This window comes from Barbus barbus (assembly GCF_936440315.1).
Source record: "Barbus barbus genome assembly, chromosome: 15".
Taxonomy (NCBI): Eukaryota; Metazoa; Chordata; class Actinopteri; order Cypriniformes; family Cyprinidae; genus Barbus; species Barbus barbus.
In genome coordinates, this window is record NC_136743.1 from 28,803,777 (window position 1) to 28,822,823 (window position 19,047).

Here is a 19,047-nt window from a genome sequence, read left to right on the forward strand (position 1 = left end):
TAGCCTACATCATTTCTGAATGCCAAATAAAATGCGACACGACTTAGCCCATGTTATTTTTCCTCAAAACGCAATTTTATACAAGTAGTGTTTTTTTAACAATGCAGCAAACATTTTTAAACATCTTTCAAAAATACTTTAATGTCTTTAAAGCATTAATAGATGTTTTATTTTGTTTAGTAGCCTACATTTAGGCAAATCTAGAAAAGATGATGCTGTATTGGCTGTGACTAAGCACAGTGGGTTACGATCTCTTCCTGTTTTTTTTCCCCTTTATTTTTCTTTGTGTAAAGAAAACACTGCACTTTTATTATTATTATTATAGGCAAAGACAATTTAAAAAAATAACGTTATTAACCATTATTTTTTCTACTCGAACCGGTTTCGGAACGGTAATAATACAGAGGAACGCAGGAACGGAAACATTAAAATATCGATTCTGCTCGGAGTGAACCGATTGATTTTTTTTTTTTTCGTTTTCAAGCCCTGCTTTTATGAAATGCAAATTCTGAAAATTACAAATAAAGTCAAATTTGTGACTGGTTTATTTTGAGGAATAGAACTAAGACGGATAATTGTCTGTTTGAACAAAGCCTTATACCTTTTAATTAACCTAGAACTATACAGGAATCTGCAGACAACAGATTAAATAAACCAACACACAACTGATCATAAAGTATATGACTGACCTGCTTAACTCTGGGTCTTCCAGGAGAAAACTTCCTCTTAGAGATGGCCGGCTTGCCCATGCCGATTTTTGGAGTGAATGGTATGAAGGTGGATGAAGGCACATTGCTGATGTCTTGTCCTGAGACAGCCTGGGTCTGGGCCTGGAAATGGAGCTGGGACACCCCATGCTCAACTGAGGGCAAACCCTCAGGCTGCCTGAATGGAGGCTGCTGTAACGATGTCCTCTCCTCCACCAGTGAACTCAGCTTGGCCAAACATCGCTCATCATCATCCATAGTGATGTCCATTTCCTGTGTGTGGCTCTCGGGAATAATGTCGCGCTGCTGCACCATAACATCCGTTTCCTCTTGGCTATGAACTCCTGGTGTGGTCTTAGCAGCACTAACCTCAGGCTCTACAGTAAGTCCATGAGCCATTGCGGAAGGTTCCTCCGTGAAGGAAACCTCCATAGGTTCTTCCTCATGGGAGGTATAGGCTGGAGTTGGCTCTTTGGTGGGTGATAGGTTGGTTTTTTGCTCCTCCAGGCAGGGTTTGCTGTCATCCTCAATCTGAGAGACGTTTTCTGTGAGTGCAGCTGACATCTCTAGAGGCTCCTCTGTTTCAAGGGATGATACAAGCTGCTGGACTGTGGACGTCTCTGGAGCTGAATCCAGTTTCTGCTCGTGCGGCTCTGAATCTTCAGGACCTTTTGTCTCCTGAGGAGACACAACTGCAAGAAGCAGAAAAACATTCAATATGACTTCTCAAGGATGTACAAAAATACACAGGGATTTTCCACTGTAGGTCAGAGGGTAAAATTTCACCATAATGTTATTATTATAAAAATACTAACCATATTGTTATGATTTCACAAATAAGTACATTGTTCTAGCCACTTGGGCTTATTTTACTATTGCTTAAATAGGATTGCAGTAATACTTTTGGGAAGGTGGCATATTACACTACATCCAAAACGATTTTCAACAGAGTACTAATTCTTTCATAAATTATGATTAATGCATCATATGAGCTCATATTGATTGAGAGAGCTAATTGATTATTCGTACCTTTTAAAAAATAATTTTACTCTTCTGAGCATATACACTTCTTGCAATACATATCGTTGCTTATTTCTATAGGAAGTGTTTGGAAAAGGTATAAAAAATGTGGGAGTATATTCATTTTTATTGATTCAATTCTGGAGAACAGGCCTAAATATGGTAAAAGTTCCATCTTTATATGTCTGATTTAAGTTTAGAAATTAGTGGCTGATTATTTTTCATCAAATAATTATGTAATATCTTTAGGTATTTGAACCCCCAAATATTTCAAAGAATCCTCTCGATATTTAAACTTGTATTTGCCCCTCAAATCCTCAGATGGTTGATAATTAAAGGTTAATATCTGAGTTTTTTGTACGTTTCTTATATAGCCTGATAATTTTCCAAAGAATTCCAATGTTTCAATCAGAACTTCTAAAGTTTTATTTGGCTGACCTAGATAAACTAACACAATCTGCAAATAGTAATAATTTCTGTTCTCCTCCAATCATATCTATTCCATTAATTTCAACATTTTGTCTTATATATTGGCTTAATGGCTCTAAAATTAGTTGACTCTGGTGATTCTAATTAATTTGACTAGATCTAAGTGCAGCATTCGATTCTATTGATCACAATATCCTTATTACTCGTTTAGAAAAGACCGTGGGTATCCGAGGCAAAGCTCTTGAGTGGTTCAGATTATTTCTTTCTAATAGGACCTTTTTCAGTTAATATCAGTCAATCTTATTCTAAATCTGCTCCATTGAATTGTGGTGTTCCCCAAGGTTCAATTCTTGGTCCAATCTTGTTCTTACTGTATATGCTGCCCTTGGGTTCTATTTTTCAAAGGCATGGAGTTTCTTTTCATTGTTTTGCTGACGATACTCAGATGTTTCTACCTTTACGGAAAAAGGACAAGAGGACAATTTAACAAAGTGTCTCTCCTTCTTTTCTATGATGTTTGGTTTACTTGCTTATTTATTATTCTTTTTCTTCCTGTGATGTTGGTCTTTTATTGTACAGCACATTGGTCAACACTGCGTTGTTTTAATTGTGCTCTATAAATAAATAAAACAAACAAACTAGAGCAAACGGGAGTGGGGAACAAGGAAAGAAATTATGATCTAATACATTATTATAAATTTTTAACCAAAAATCTTGATGATGAAAAACTTTAACAAAGTATTTTGTTGGCTGCATATCTGCCATTATGCAACATCCACTTTTCATGACCCAATCCAAATGTATAAAATCCCATACTGTCTGTTTAAATTGTCTCTTTTTGAACATCCTGCCCTGACAGCGTCAAATTAAATAAATAAAATAGGATGTAAATGCTGTTTTATGCGGATTTCATTTTTCAAGATTTATGGACTATTTAATTGCTTGTGGAAGATGAGTGTCTTCAGCTGTTGTTGTCAAATGTTCATCAAACTGTCAGAGAAAAACTATATTTTTCAACAAATTCATCCTCTAAAACAGGCATATCCAAGAATGGTGGTTATGGATAAGATAAGAGCATCTTGGATAACATTAACCGTGTATGTGTCACTGGAGGCAAAGAGAGTAGATGTAGTACCTGAAGTCCGCTCATTTTCCGTGCTGTGGGCTGAGGTCTCGCTGCACTCTGGCTTGGCTAAATCGCCACTAGCATCTGCACCAATTTCTAGAGGAGGGGGGAAAAAGTCAATAGACAGTCCCGACTTGTGTTACGTAATACAAACTGCTCCAAGCACTAGTGGAAATAATTACAGGACTGGGAAAAACAACTCAACAGTTTAGAAAAGTGCAAGTGTGAACGCAGGCACACACGGCATGTGTGCTGTTCAGAAAACATTGTGCTCAAGAGAATACAATGGCTTTGAGCAGTACAAAGTACCGAAAGTAATCTACGCCTTTAATTAGGTCGATTTATCCAGTGTTGTCCTATATATCGCCCGTACGTTTGATTTGTGGTTCTGACTACACTCTAACATGCTTTACTGTCCTCTTACGGTCTATAATGTCATTCTCTTCTGTCCAATGCATGTCTGGAACACCTCAAGCACTTAAATCCATTGATTTTGAGAGCCTTATCAGATAAATCACCTCATATCTCCTCTAGGAAGAGATAACCAGCCATTAGAGAAATCACGTAATCACAGAAGACTAAATGACTATCGTCCGGCGCGGCTGACATCAGCTGAGCGCTTCTGAGGTAATTAGAGGGCAGGTTTCTTTCTAATCAGAAGAGCAGAGATGCATCATGATTCTGATCTGGACCAGTGACTGCTCTAATGGAGAGAAGATAAGGGCTTACGATAATGACTCGCACGTCTGGTTATTCAACACATCTTTTAATTACAGAAAGAAGCAACAATTGCTACTCATGGCCTGTTATGTCAGATGAAGTCACTTCTGGGTAATAGAAGACATTAAAAGGAAAAAGATGGTGATACACCCTATTCATTATGAGACATATTGAGAAAGATGGAAACAAAGACATAGTTGATGTCAAGATGTAAGTGGACTAACTTAAACGGGCATACCATTTTTTTTTTTTTGGTTGCACAATATATTGGTACCATTTCTATGGAAGCCCGTTTCTGCCACTTAATACATTTTTTTAAAAAGGTTATTTCGACTTATTATCTTACAAATTCTGACTTTTTTCCCCCACAAAATTGTAAGATATAAACTTGCAATTGCGAGTTATAAAGTCAGGATTACGATTTATAAAGTCACAATTCTGACTTTTTTTCTCGCAATTCAGAATTGCGTGATATAAACTCCCAATTGCGAGTTAAAGTAAAATGTTTTGGGTTTATATCTCACAATTCTGACTTTATAACTCAATTGCGTGTTATAAAGTCAGAATTGTGAGAAAAAAAGTCAGAATTGTGAGTTTATATCTCGCAGTTCTGACTTTATTTCTCAGAATTGCGAGTTTATATCTCACAATTATGACTTTTTAACTCGCAATTGCGAGTTTATAATCACACAAATCTGAGAAAAATAAAGTCAGAACTGCAAGTTTGTATTACTCAATTATGAGATTAAAAGTCAGAATTGTGAGATAAAAAGTTGCAATTACCTTTTTTATTCAGTGGAAGAAACGGGCTTCTATACATATCAGTTATCTACCAATGTTAGATTTTATTTTCATTTAATGGTATCAGAGATTATCAGATATTGCTTATATTCATTTCCTCTATTTTTACATTTAGTTCACTTTTGATGTCATCCAACACTGACTTAAACAGTGTTAAATATAATCCTCAGAAAATCCATTTTTCATACTGTACATTATGATGTTGTGATGCCTAAATTCAATTACAGCAAACCAACTGAATTTAGTTTTTGGTGTTTTATTTTTGAATTTATTAAGATGGTGATGAATTTACTATATGTCAGCTAAATATTACTATTTAGGTTAAATATATTCTCATTTCAGTTTTAGTTGATTTTTTTATTTATTTCCAGTTTATTTAAATTTTAGTGCTTCAACTTAAACTTACTTAGGCAATATTTATCAACATTTTAGTTTAAAGGGATAACTCACCCAAAAAAATGAAAATTCTGGCATCATTAATTTCTTTATTCTGCAGAACAAAAAAAAAAAAAAAAAGATATTTTGAAGAATGTTAGTAACTGTACAGTTGCCGGTAGCCATTGGCTTCCATACTATTTTTCCCCATACTATGGAAGTTAATGGGTACCAACAAGTGCTTGGTTACCCACATTCTTCAAAATATCTTCTTTTGTGTTCAACAGACGGAAGAAATTCATACAGGTTTGGAACAACATGTGGGTGAGTAAACAATGACAGAATTTTCATTTTTGGGTGAACTATTTCTTTAAGCTTTTCGTGTAATATCTATATATTTTTAATAACATGTTTTTAATCATTTTAGTTTTATTTAATCATGATAACCATAATCTGCATCATTCAGACTTTTAATGAATTCCATCCATAATAATCTTAAAATCCTAAAGACCCAGTATTAAGACTTAAAAGATTTACATGGTAGTTTTGGACTGAGAAGGAAGTCAAAGTTCAGAAAGATACAGTATGTTTTCATAAACCGCTTGCACTCGTTGATCTCCAGTCACATCTGATCACCCACTGCGTCTCAGAGACATTTAAAATGTGGAGTCTCCATGGTAACCTCTGGTACAAGGTCAAGTCAAAAGACATATGGTCCGATAAGCACATATTCTCCATTCGTAATCCATCAGGCACATATGGGGTCTTTCTATGATGGGTGAACACCGTTAGACCGAGACATGTAACATAATTCAAGGACAGAGCAATAGAGAATGACCAGCCACACTGGTCCAAGTGGGCATCATCTCCAGAGGTGAATGAGGTTAACTCTCTGGTGAGCGGTGCCGTAAACAAGCCTCTCTAAAATCAATGTGAGGGTCAAAGACCAATGAGCAGAAGCCTTGAAGTCTTTCTGAAAAGCCAGATGCTGCACAGACATCACCTTCATCCAGCTGCCATCCACATCACCACCTGTTGCCATGTAACTAACATCAACATGAAAATAAATAATAAAGAAAATAGTTCAATAACTTTACTAAATTAAGTTTCATACTGCATATTAGATTATAAAGTAGAGCTGGCCAATAAATTGACATTGATATTTCTTGACAAAAATAAATCTGTGATATTGAAAATAATAACCAAAAAATGGTAAAAGATATTGAAAGAGATGTTGTTACTATAACATATTCTGAAATTATAACCAAAACAGAATTACAATGTACTCTATAATAGTATTTATACTAACATTTTATATATTTTTAATTCATGTTTTAATTCATACAGTATGTAAGTTCTGCTGTGCAGTAGTTTTAAAGACCATTTAAAATGTTAAAGGGGGGGAGTGGTGTGTGGCCAAGTATGGTGACCCATCAGAATTTGTGCTCTGCATTTAACCCATCCAAGTGTACACACAGTACTGAACATACACCCGGAGCAGTGGGGGTTCGGTGCCTTGCTCAAGGGTCTCACCTCAATCGTGGTATTGAGAGTGTTGGTTATTCACTCCCCCACCTACAATCCCTGCCAGACCTGAGACTCGAACCCACGACCTTCAGGTTACAAGTCCAACTCGCTATCCACTAGGCCACGACTGCCCATAATGTTTAATGAGTGCATTTCATTCAACACCTTTTTTTCATTAAACATAGAATTCAGGAAAAATAAAACCGAAAACAGATTTTTGGGAAAAAATTAAATGGATTTTATAAGACCCTAAATGCCCGGTCCTATTATAAAGTTTGGTTTGTTTGAGTAGTGTGACAGCCATCTTCTGAATTTGGGTTAACATGAAGGAACTGCACTAAGTATATTTGAAAAAGAGGACTGGTGTTTATTTAATGTCAACTGCAATGCAAGTAGAGTGTATATTCAATTTTAGGAAAAACGAGAGAGAAATACTAAAATAGCATGGCACAACTGGCACCTTTCCTCCTGATTTGTACCTACAGCTGCCACTAGTCCTCATGCAGGTGCTGAGGCTGATAATGGAAACACACTGCGGTTCTAAGCCAAGCAATACACAAAAAGGGACCTGCGGAGGCACAGGGTGAAATCAGACTTGGGTTTGGGTTTCTTCTCTGTTGAACCTTTTCAACTCACAGCAACAGCATACCATGCAACACAAGCACACTTGTTCAGGGCGCCCTGTGGTGCCCTAAATAACCATGAACCCAGCGTGGGATGAGGCCAGATCTGTCACCTCTGCATCTAGAGATTTGCACCAGGACGCATAATGCTGAAAAGGCCTGTGGGCAGCTGTTCCCCTAAAGGTTGGGGAATTGAGTTACCAACACTGTGCTGAACATTTGTACAGTGACAGCGGGGTGTTAATGCACCGCATACCCAAAGCTGGTTGAATGCAAAGCTGTGATGGTATATTACACATGGAGGAGATTGGCAGGAATGTAAAACTTCCTGCAGATCTGCAAAGTGAGATGGTCTTCAGTCTTCAAGTGGAAAATTTAAATCGCACTCTACGGAAGACAGAAAGTCATATGGGTTTGGAACGGCATGAGGGTGATTAATTGATGACAGGATTGTCATTTTTCCTTTAAAAAGGAACCATTTCAATGAATCACCAAATATTCAAAAGCACATAAGCAACACTTTCAGAGACGTTTTGCCTTCCCCAGGCAAAGAAGGCCAAGTTACAAATTAGGGATGTGCGGGTCTAGTCGACTAGTCAACTAAACGGTACAGCTCCTGCTAGTAGACACTGAAAATAATAGTCGATTACACGAGAGAAATGATTTTCTTTATCATTCAAATTACCATAATTTTAACGTTACATTTACATTTTAAATAACAAGTTCAAATAAAACTTTTGAAAAAGAATACATAAGTTATAAAAATATTTGAATATATACATATTTTTAAAAGCGTATCTGGGCGGAAACTACATTTTTACCTCAGACCTTGCATGCGTTTTCTTCATGTCAGTTGCAGCAAGCTCAAAAGTGACCACGAATTAACGTGATTCTTTTGAATTAATGTTAGAAGGAAACGGAAAAGTTGTGTGTAAACTATGTCATGTCAGATTGGCTTACAATAACTTTACTGGAGCGATGTGTAATATTCAATACAGGCACGTATGCGTTAGCTTGGAGGCTAGCCAAAGCCAGCAAAAGTCAATCATGTCATACACTACAACCTGCCGCTGCGGTCCGCGATCCCATCCGCGCCGTCCATTCCTCTAAACGAAGACCCACCTCGGTGGTGGTGCAGGATTTCCAGGCTCTTTTCGAAACTGTCTGCTTGCTTGTAGTTATCTCTCTGCGTGCCTGTGACTTCAGTTCCTGCCAAGCGCTTTTATTTTCAAGTGCAGAATCGCCTCTAGTCCCGTCTTTCGCCAGACCATGTTAACATGTTACATTCACTGAACAAATGCGCATGGTCTAAGTAAAACGAGGATTGTTTTATTTTTAGACAATATAGCCAACATGAAGTAGGCCTACATTTTTAAAAGCTATTTTAATGCAATTCCAGACTAATCCAGACAGATCTGAGGCATGCTTTGGCCTAGTCTTCCACTTCAGCAACGTTTGGCCTGAAGGACTAGGCTGCGTCACAGAGCAACCTCTGTCCTCGTGCTTCAAAGACTCTGGGCTGAACTTACAGTTATTGGACCACTGTGAAAGTAAGTGAACGGTAAAGACACCAAACCCAAAACCAAGCTAATAAGACACTAAAATCAAATAAAGACTTTTGAAAACCACAAAAATCTGTCAGAAACCAATCCAAAAATCTCCCTTTACAAAGATGATTCATTCTAAGGCTAACTAGATTTTCTGGGCTGTGCAAAAACAGGTAAGAAAGCAGCCAATCTGTAAATTAATATAATGCGCTCTCAGGAAAAAATGGTACAAAAGCTGTCACTGGGGTAGTACGCTTTCAGAAGGTACAATATGTACACTTTAGGTAATAATATGTACCTTTAAGGTGCTAATATGCATTCCAACTTTCAGCGGTTTAGCTCTAGCAAAGCCACTGGAAAGCAAGCCTGCAACCTTTAGCCAAGAAAAGCGTAAAGGCTAACACTAATGCTGTGGCTTTGGCGGTATGCAGTGAAAAAGACAAGAGGCGTTTTTTTTTTTTAATGGATGTCAATGAAGGAGATGCTTCACTATGCTGAATAAAAAGTTTTTGTGAGGAAATAGCCAATCATTCAGCCTGTTCACTAATCTTCCACGTTTAACATTAAACAGTACTTTTGTTGGAATCTATATGCAGATTGTTATTTTTTATTTTTTTTTAAGAGAAGGCAGAGTAGGGAATGTCTCAACAAGTAGGACACATTTACAGCATCGCTACCAGCAAATGTGTCGCATTACTATTTAACAACAGATGTCGTGCAATATTGTGTATTGTCTAAAATATTGACGTTTTCTTTCTTTGGTTTTCAGGTTTTGAAACAGAAACTACACTTGAATTGTAATGACTACTATGAATAAAGTACATGAATAGTTGCAAGTATTTTGTCATGTTGTACGTTGTTTAATGAAAAAAAACAAAGTGGTAACACTTTAGAATAGGGGCCGATTCTCACTATTAACTAGTTGCTTATTAGCATGCTTATTATTAACATATTGGCTGTTTATTAGTATTTATAAAGCACATGTTCTGCATGACCACATTCTACATCCCTAATCCTACTCAATACATAAACTACAACTACCGCACTAACTATTAATAAGCAGCAAATTAGGAGTTTATAGTTAATGGTTTGTTAATAACGAGAATTGGAAATTAAAATAAAGTGACAAAATATGTTCTTTTTATTGCTTCTAATTTCAATAAATAGACTTGAATTGTAATGACCTGTGACTGCGTTAATGAATGAAGGTAAAACAATATTTATATTAAATAAATAAATAAATAGGCATTCTTTCTATGGCTTCCAGATTTCAACAAATAAATAAAATTTTTAGTGACTAGTATCAGTGTTATTTATGCCTGATTTTTTTTAAATGACCAGAATAAAACCTAATCTTAAATTGTGTTCTCTTAGAAAAACTCTATAAATCCCACATGCAATGGGTTAATTCTTCCAAGAACGATAACTTCAGGCACTAAAATTATGGGTCTTACCTGTCATTTGTTTTTCATCCAGTTGCTTCTCTTCACTCGGCATCTCGCTGACAGGCTGGTGAGGTTCTGCGTCTTGAACTTTGGCAGGCTCCGAATCGTTTGATGGAACTGGCGGTGCGTTTTCTTCCACATTTGATTGAATCTCCGCCTGGTTTCCTTCTGCATCCATGGGCACAGGATCTGATTCAAAGCCGGCGTTTCTACAGACGGAACATATGTGATCTTCTTTGGACTGTGGATGTGCGTGACCTTCACCTGGACGCTCACATTCTGGGTGGAACCACCTGAAGGAAAGAGGCAGCCAATGTTTCACCCTTCCACAGCATCCAACATTAGGTTCCAGATATGGACTTTCTGGATGTGTAACTGCTACTGAACTAGACTACAGATTTGAGATGGAAATATACCTTTTGCATTGATGGCAAGAAAGCAGGTCTTTGTGGACGTCGGGATCTACGTCGCTGGGACATAAGCAGGGGACGGTGGTGTCCTGTTGATCGCCACAGTTTTGGCACAGTAGGCTGTTGTGGTGCCATTGATCACTGCTCCGGGTGCCACACTGAACACACATCCGGCAGTTCTACAAACACACGGCTATAGGTTAGCTATACCGCTCTCAAGAAATGGGAGATAATGATAACAATGTCTCTCAGAGCCGCTCATACCTTACACCTCCAGCCGTTGGTGGGGATAGAGTCCATAGCCGGCTGCAAGCAGAAAGTGTGATAGCCTTTGTCGCACATATCGCACACTAGCATTTTAGTGTCTTCTCCAGGCTCCCTGAAAGATACAAGGACACAATCAAATTAATTCTACCAATGCATTATTTTTTTTTTATGTATAAATTCCTACACTGTAAAAAAATTAATTTTAATTTTAACGGAAAAATGTGTTGTGCTTAAACATCTGTTCACTGGTTAATGGCAAGTTCTCTTAATATATATGGTGAAAAACAGTCAATCTAATAGGACATCTGGGGTAGGGGTGTAACGATTCATCGATATAGATCGATACGATGTCTGACGATACGATGCATCGATGCCATGCGTAAAATATCGATATCTGTAGTATAAATAGGCACCTTTATTTTGGCACTGTCAACGTTTCCACATAATGTCTGTCTATGCATTACCGCCAACGTGTATCAGGACTCAATATAAGGACTGCCCGAAGGCACAAGGCGAGCATAAAAGACGCTCGGGATTGTTGGCGGAACGGTCGAGTGCTGTGTGAGAAGTTTTCTGCGCACACATCTGAAGCACACGCACACAAACAGCCGCGTCTACATCGCGTGAATACTAAATTGAGCTCTCTTACGCTTTTTTGTGCATGGATGAATAAATACAGACGAAATTACATCAAAATGCGCGTTTTAGCGAATATCCTAGTAAACACAATCCGTTAGGTATATGTCTTAATGTAAACAGTTGAGAAAGAAATCGCCTGTGTATCAGTATATTAAATCCGTGCTTGCGTTCTTAAAGTGAAAGCAAACTAATGCTGTCAAAGAAAAATACAAGTGCTCACTGCTCCTGACTAAACCTTTGTAACATCAAAAATTATTAATCTATATTTCATTTATACAGTGAAGACTATGCAGTTATTTTACATTTGATTATTACATTTCTGTAGCGTACCTGAAAATGTATTTTAGACTGAGCTGAAAACCCTGGAAAGCACTGTTTATTGAACTTGTCTTTGTTCAGTTGTATTTATTTTCTGCTGTTGCTTGTAATTTGGTTATCTGTAGAAAATATTTTAGCACTGAGCCCATAGCAGCTAGAATTGTTTTTCCAATTGTTTATTTTCTTTATTATAAAAAAAAAAAAAAAAAAAAGTGTATAGGCCTATTTTTTTTGTTGTTGTGAATGTCCCAATTGAGGTACAGGATGTGAAAATTTCTGATAAATGTTCATGTTATATATGTTGGTTGCATTTGTGAGTTAATAAAAATGTAGATGGTTGTTTAAAACGGGTATATAATATCATAATGTCGAAAAATCGACCGATATACTCCTGTACCGTAACAAATCGAATCAAATTTTTGCGCAATTATTTAATTTCCCAAAAAAGCATAAAGCAAAAAGCTTAAAGCAGGCGGTAATTTGTGCCGCTCTTGGTCGATTCCGCTGGTCATTATGGAAATGATCTGCTGCGTCGGTGTTCTTTAATGTGTGTATTGCTAGTAAACCACTTGCAGAATTTTCCCCACCCATCGGCACTTTTATGGAATTGCGCTCTAATGCTAATTTGCCCTGTTTAGTAGATAATTTAAGATTAAAATTAAGATTATTTTTAAAATATATATTTTATTTTGCGTAACGTATCTCGAGGCTTGCACTTTAAATTTGTTGTAAAATTTGTGCAACTACAAAGGTATTCTGACTCCCATTCTGATAATTTACAGGGAAAAACCATATCCCAGAATTCACCTTTGATGCTTTTTCAAGTATTTTTTTTGTTTCTTATCAGCCATGTACATTATGATTTATGTTACATTGTATGTCATTAAATTACTGGTTGCATTATTTTAGTGTTATACGTGTTACCATGGTTTATGTTTAGTATTTGTGTGTATAACACTGTGTGAATCTGTTATATATTTCTATTTACCTCAGGTTTTGGAAAAACTGTGTGTGATGAGCTTTGATTCATCATGTGGCTCTCATTACCATGTGTGTTTTTGATGGTTGTCAATGTGTATTATAAACAAAAAAGAGATTTTAGTGCTTCAACATGAAAACCTAACATGTTGCTACTGTATTTTTTATGGTAAAGTTCTAGCAACCACAGCTGCAGTTTTTTTTTTTAACTCTGTATGTTACCCCATAGATTTTTATATACAACATATCATTTAATGTGTCTAATTAGTGACTATACATTAAGCCCACATGAGACGTGAGCAGGTGTGTTTATTCCACAGAAAAGCAAACTAATGCAACCTCAAAGCATGCATGAGCAAATAAATATGAGCTATTGAGGATGGCTCTACAGAAATGAGTAACAGCGCAGGCACGCAGCACAGACTGCGGAGAATGAAAGGCAAAGCTTGGCTGCAACTCACTTGCATGTCTGACAGACTTTGCACTCGGGGCACTGCCAGCCTGCCCTCTTCAGAGGAGTGACGCTGATGTCCAGACACATGCCGTGGTAGTGCAACCCACAGCTGGTGCAAAAAAGCTGGTCCAGGAGATCCCCGGGGCTGTCGCACAAGATACAGTTCGCCTCTTCTTCAACTGAGAGAAAGAAAGATGAGCGGAAAATCAACGTGAACCTCATTTACCATTTAAATCCAAGGTCCTAGTGTACTTGTGAACTATTAGCGCACATTATGCCCACTTTACATGACCGAATCCAATTTCCAATGACTTTTAGAATTTAATTAAATAATTATTTCATTATATTAAAAATCCAATTTAATATCCATTATTGATATGATAAATAAAAACAACAATAATAATATTGGGAGATATGTACTATGAATCCCTATTCCAAAGGAATATTTTAACACAGGCAAATTTTTATGTTGTCTGTTTACCAGTGAGAACCTTTGTGATTAGTGCTGTCAAAAGATTAGTCGCATCCAAAATAAAAGTTTTAGTTTACATAATGTGTGTGTTGTGTATATTTATTATGTATAGAGTGCCCAGTAAGGCCAATTCCTTTATTTTTGCTGTAGACTGTAAACATTTGGGTTTGACATCAAAAGATGAATATGAGATGAGAGATGAACATTTCAGCTTTTATTTACAGGTATTTTCATCTGGATCTGATACACAACTTAGAAGATAGCACCTTTTGTTTGAACCCACCCATTTTTCATGTTACCAAAAGTATTGGAACATGTGACCGACAGGTGTTTTGTTGCCCTGGTGTGTCCTATTAATTGATTATTCAAACAATAAATAGCACTGAATGTCTGCGCTCAGTTTCAGATCCGTGCAGACTGCATTTATAGTTAGACGTGTAACCAACATGAAAACCAGAGAGGTGTCTATGGGTGAAAAACGAGCAATTGTGAAGCTGAGAGAAGATGAAAAATCAATCAAACCATTGCACAAACACTGGCAATAGCAAGTACAACCATTTGGAATCTCCTGAGGAAGAAAGAAACCGCTGGTGCACTAAGTAACACCTCAAACGGGTAGATCAAGGAAAACATCTGCAGTTGATGCAGAAACATCGGGACAGCTGTAAAGAAAGACCCTAAAACAACTGTTAGTGACATCAGCAACAACCTCCAGAGGGCAGGAGTGAAGGTATCACAATCTACTGTTCGCAGAAGACTTCATGAACAAAAGTACAGAGGCTACACCAGAAGATGCAAACCCCTCATTAGCAAGAAGAATAGGAGACGAGCCTCAAAAATTCTGGGACAAGGTTTTATGGACCAAAGTGATGGAAAGGATAAAGTTTGGAGAAAGAAAGGATCTGCTCATGATCCCAAACATACAAGCTCATCTGAAACACAGTGTACACAGGTGTACATTATAGTACACATTACACAAGTAATGTAATGGCTTGGGCTTTCATCGCTTCTTCTGGGACAGGCTCATTAATCTTCATTAATGATGTAAGACATGATGGCAGCAGCAATATTAACTCAGAAGTCTACAGAAATATTTTGTCTGACAATTTACAGAAAGAAGCAACCAAACTGATTGGGAGATCCTTCATCATGCAGCAAGATAATGACCCAAAACATAGTGCCAAAACAACAAAGGAGTTCATCAGGGGCAAGAAGTGGAAGGTTTTAGACTGGCCAAGTCAATCTCCACACTTAAACCCTGTAGAGTATGCATTTTACCTGCTAAAGAAGAGACTGACGGGAGTAACGCCCCAAAACTGAAAGAGGCTGCGGTGAAAGCCTGGAAAAGCATCACAAAAGAATGCAAAGGTTTGTGATGTCAGTGGGTCACAGGCTTGATGCAGTTATTGAAAGCAAAGGATTTGCAACTAAATATCAAGTCTTTTTCAGTTTAATCTGTTCATTCTTTCTGTTCCAATACTTTTGGTAACATGAAAAATGGGTGGGTTCAAACAAAAGGTGCTATCTTCTAAATTGTGTATCAGATCCAGATGAAAATACCTGTAAATAAAAGCTGAAATGTTAATCTCGCATCTATATTCATCTTTTGATGTCAAACCCAAATGTTTACGGTCTACAGCAAAAATAAAGAAATTGGCCTTACTGTTCCAATACTTTTGGAGGGCACTGTATATAAATACACACACATACAGTTTATATTTAGAAATATATTTACATGTATATATTTATATTATATATAAACAATTAATTATAGAAACATATCTTTCGTAAATATATACATGCATGTGTGTGAATTTATATATACACAATAAATATAAACAACACAAACTTATATTATGTAAACAAAAACTTAATCACAATTAATCGTTGGACAGCACTATTTGTGATTTTCAAAACAACAAAAACATCCAAAAGATTCAGACTAAGAGAGATTTTTTTTGACAATTAAAAAGGAATTTATTCCTTTCATCACAGGAATAAATTACATTTGTAAATATAATACAGTAGAAAACTAATTCTAATACTATTTCACAATAAGACAGTTTTTGCAGCATTGTTATTTTTAAAAAGTCTCTTCAATGCCTCTGTGTATTAATCAATGTTCTTTATAAACAGGGGTCTGGAGTCTGACCGTTTTTTTTTTTTATAGTGCATCAAAGTCTCACTTTGAAAGAGTGCACAAAAACACCAAAAAAATAAAGAAGGTCCTCACATTTGCTGACGGCCAGCTCAATGTGCTCTGTGCACAGGACAGAGCGCCTCCTGAAGTCCTGAAAGGTGCCGGCGGACCCCGCGCAGGGGTAATGGTACGAGCGATCACACCCCTCCTCACAGCACTTGATGGATGCTCCAAGGCGCTTACAATATGCACAATGCTATAAAAGAAAAGAGTCACAACACAACTGATGAGACACTGACAAAGCAGACTCCAGTTGTGATGTTAAAACATGTTAAAAGAGGGCCATCACTTATTTTAAACAGTCTATAGTCCTTAACTGAAACCTCACATGCATTAACTGCTCGTCACATAATTAACATTCAAGCTTAAATGCCTGGTAACTAATATTAAACCAAACAAATCTATACAATGGGACATGAAAGCTGACAGTGTAATGCCTGTGGTCAGACTAACAGCTAGGGAGAGCTGTGACATAAACCACAATGATGACAGACTGACGGATGTGTAATTATCCCATCATGCCTGTAATCTCCCACAGACCACAGACGAGAGGGCCGATTCACGAAACAGTTGTGCGCAGTATCTCAGCACCATGTATTGAAATGAAGTCATTATCATCTAAATGTGCAGTAAGTCAAGTGCACTTTCTGCAAATGAAAGAGCAGATTCAGGTGTGTGAATGAGAACGATGCAGTCACAGTAAAGCACAGCAGACTACAGTAATCTGCTGCATTCTCCATAGAAATGTGCTCGCAAACTTTGCAAGAATCGCCTTGCAAACTGGGAACTGTGCTGTGCAACACTAATTTGGGGGTGTGGGGTCTTTGGGGAGGTCTTTATACAGATTTGCATAATTCCTTTAGTGAACTGGCCGTTAAAACAACTCAAACTGAATGTACAAACAAACAATGTTATCAGCAATTCATCTCTAGTCCATACTTCTCTTATCATAATTAAACTCTTACCATACTTCCAAATGTAAATTTTCATTTAATTTCAACTATCCCTTTCATCATACTTTTGTTTGAAATCACGCAATTTTATTTTCACCACGCTTTTCATCGAACCCTCAGTATTAGTGTCATAATACTGGTACTTCTGATATTATACCTCGAAAAAATATTTAATACCACAGGGAAACAATTGCCACAAAATTAAGGCCAAAAAATTTGAAAAGTATCAAGGTTACTTTACTTTTCACCATATTCAAGGTATTTTCTTAACAACTGAAATTCTGTTAAACATTAACAGTAGTATGACATAATTATATAATATATAAAACAGTTCCGAGTTGAATTTCTACAAAACCTAAGATGAAAACGACTAGTGTTGTTATTACTTACTAAAACTATTTAAATAGTTTTGTTAACTGAAATTAATGCAATAAAATATAAAAATTAGATGAAAAACTTACATTTAAATTAGAAATGCTAACTGAAACAAACATGTTGAAGATGAAGTACTAAAACTACAAATAGAAATAAAACAATAATAAAGCAAAACAGAAATGTCAAATAAAAAAAAATATTAAATTTAACTGGTGCATACGGTGTTCCCAAACGCACATGCTGAGATAGAGTTCACTGTATTGTTTACAGAGCTGTTCCGAGATGCTGAAAACACTGGATCTTGATTTGGTTACATGTGAGAACACAGTGATGCGCTTCATTCTAAAACACTCTGAAGCACAGTGGACTGCAGTGGGAGTCACCTTGAAGCCGGAGAGAAAAGAGAGGGAGAAAGCGCAGCTGGGAATGGCGTATCAGTACTTGGAAAATGAGTATTGAAACAGTTCTGAATATTCAGAATCGGTATGCATCGAAAAATCAACATTTTTGACAACATGATTCACATATACCCTCATCAAGTATCTGCATCTGCCCGCAGCCCTCAACAACCACTGCCACAGACCTCCGACAAGCCACAAGAACTGTGAAATAATAATTGCTGTTTACAAAAACAACTGTCACTGTGGCCTCGCTGCGAATTACATAATCTTTCGAACCTGTGCTAAAAGTTAGACGATTCCTAATAAATATTCAGGAACAGCAAAGTAATTCCTCATGCATCTCAGCTCTACAGTGGCATATCATTAACTGAGTAACAAAACACATGACAGGCTATTTCGTGGGTCAGGTGATCTAATTGTACTCTTCCCTAATGTTATGTTCCATTTGGCATAAAGTATAACTGTAACCCATAACAGCTTCCTGAAAACACGCAAGTATTTCCCTTTGAGCACCAGCACTAGGCCAGCGTTCCTTTTTCTATTGGAATCGATCTGTTCTGTGTCTCTGTTCATCGTCTTGCCTAATGAGCTGCTCAGAAAGCAGCTGTCCGCTAAAAGTCAAGCAAGACCGCTAGACGAGTCCAGACATGACACGCCGTCAGCCCTCATGTTTACAGCAGCTCTACGCATCTTGTTAACTGTGCATTTTATTTTGCACCTACAGCAAATGGATTGCGTTAAGCGTGCGATTAAATGGAGCGCCGCGTGATTTACGCGCATCCATCTAAGGGCGATTCCACTCAATCTGATGAGCCACCTTCATTTCACACACACGTATTTCTTTAGCGCTCAACTGGCATTTACAATTAAACGCAGCATTGCTGTTAATTCACGAGATCAAATGGCAGCGCGCCATTAAGGATTGCGATTGGAGAGGGTCGCTGCATGGGGGGTGTTAAGTGATGAAGCCGATGACGCCGCAGCCTCTTTGAGTGCGGTGACCTTTTCTATTTCACAGCTGATCAGCAGCGACCTTTAGCAGCCAGTTAGATTCCTCCTCCAGCTCTAGCCTTTCACAGAAACACAGCAGCACGGTCATACGAGTCAGCAGGTATATGAAGAGCCCACAACCCTATCAGGTGTCATTAGAGTGATATTAAACAAGAGCAAGATATAAACTAAAAATTAGGCCTGCGCAGAAATAAAATGGACGGAAATGTACGTACATTTTAAAAAACAAAAATTAGGTAAAATGCATTT

General features: G+C 37.3%; 1 protein-coding gene across 3 annotated transcripts in view; it reads right to left on the reverse strand.

Annotated features, from left to right (window-relative positions):
* The window catches only part of LOC306881918 (histone-lysine N-methyltransferase 2C-like), a 123,447-nt gene that overhangs the window by 63,580 nt on the left and 40,820 nt on the right, over positions 1–19,047 (reverse strand). For all 3 annotated transcript variants that reach the window (XM_079436277.1, XM_079436278.1, XM_079436276.1), the window contains exons 8-14: positions 16,092–16,254; positions 13,394–13,565; positions 10,995–11,109; positions 10,737–10,909; positions 10,330–10,613; positions 3,292–3,378; positions 690–1,399 (exon numbers count right to left, since the gene is read on the reverse strand). In XM_079436277.1, the coding sequence (XP_079292403.1) occupies positions 690–1,399; positions 3,292–3,378; positions 10,330–10,613; positions 10,737–10,909; positions 10,995–11,109; positions 13,394–13,565; positions 16,092–16,254 (1,704 nt within the window). The remainder of the gene's footprint in view (positions 1–689; positions 1,400–3,291; positions 3,379–10,329; positions 10,614–10,736; positions 10,910–10,994; positions 11,110–13,393; positions 13,566–16,091; positions 16,255–19,047) is intronic.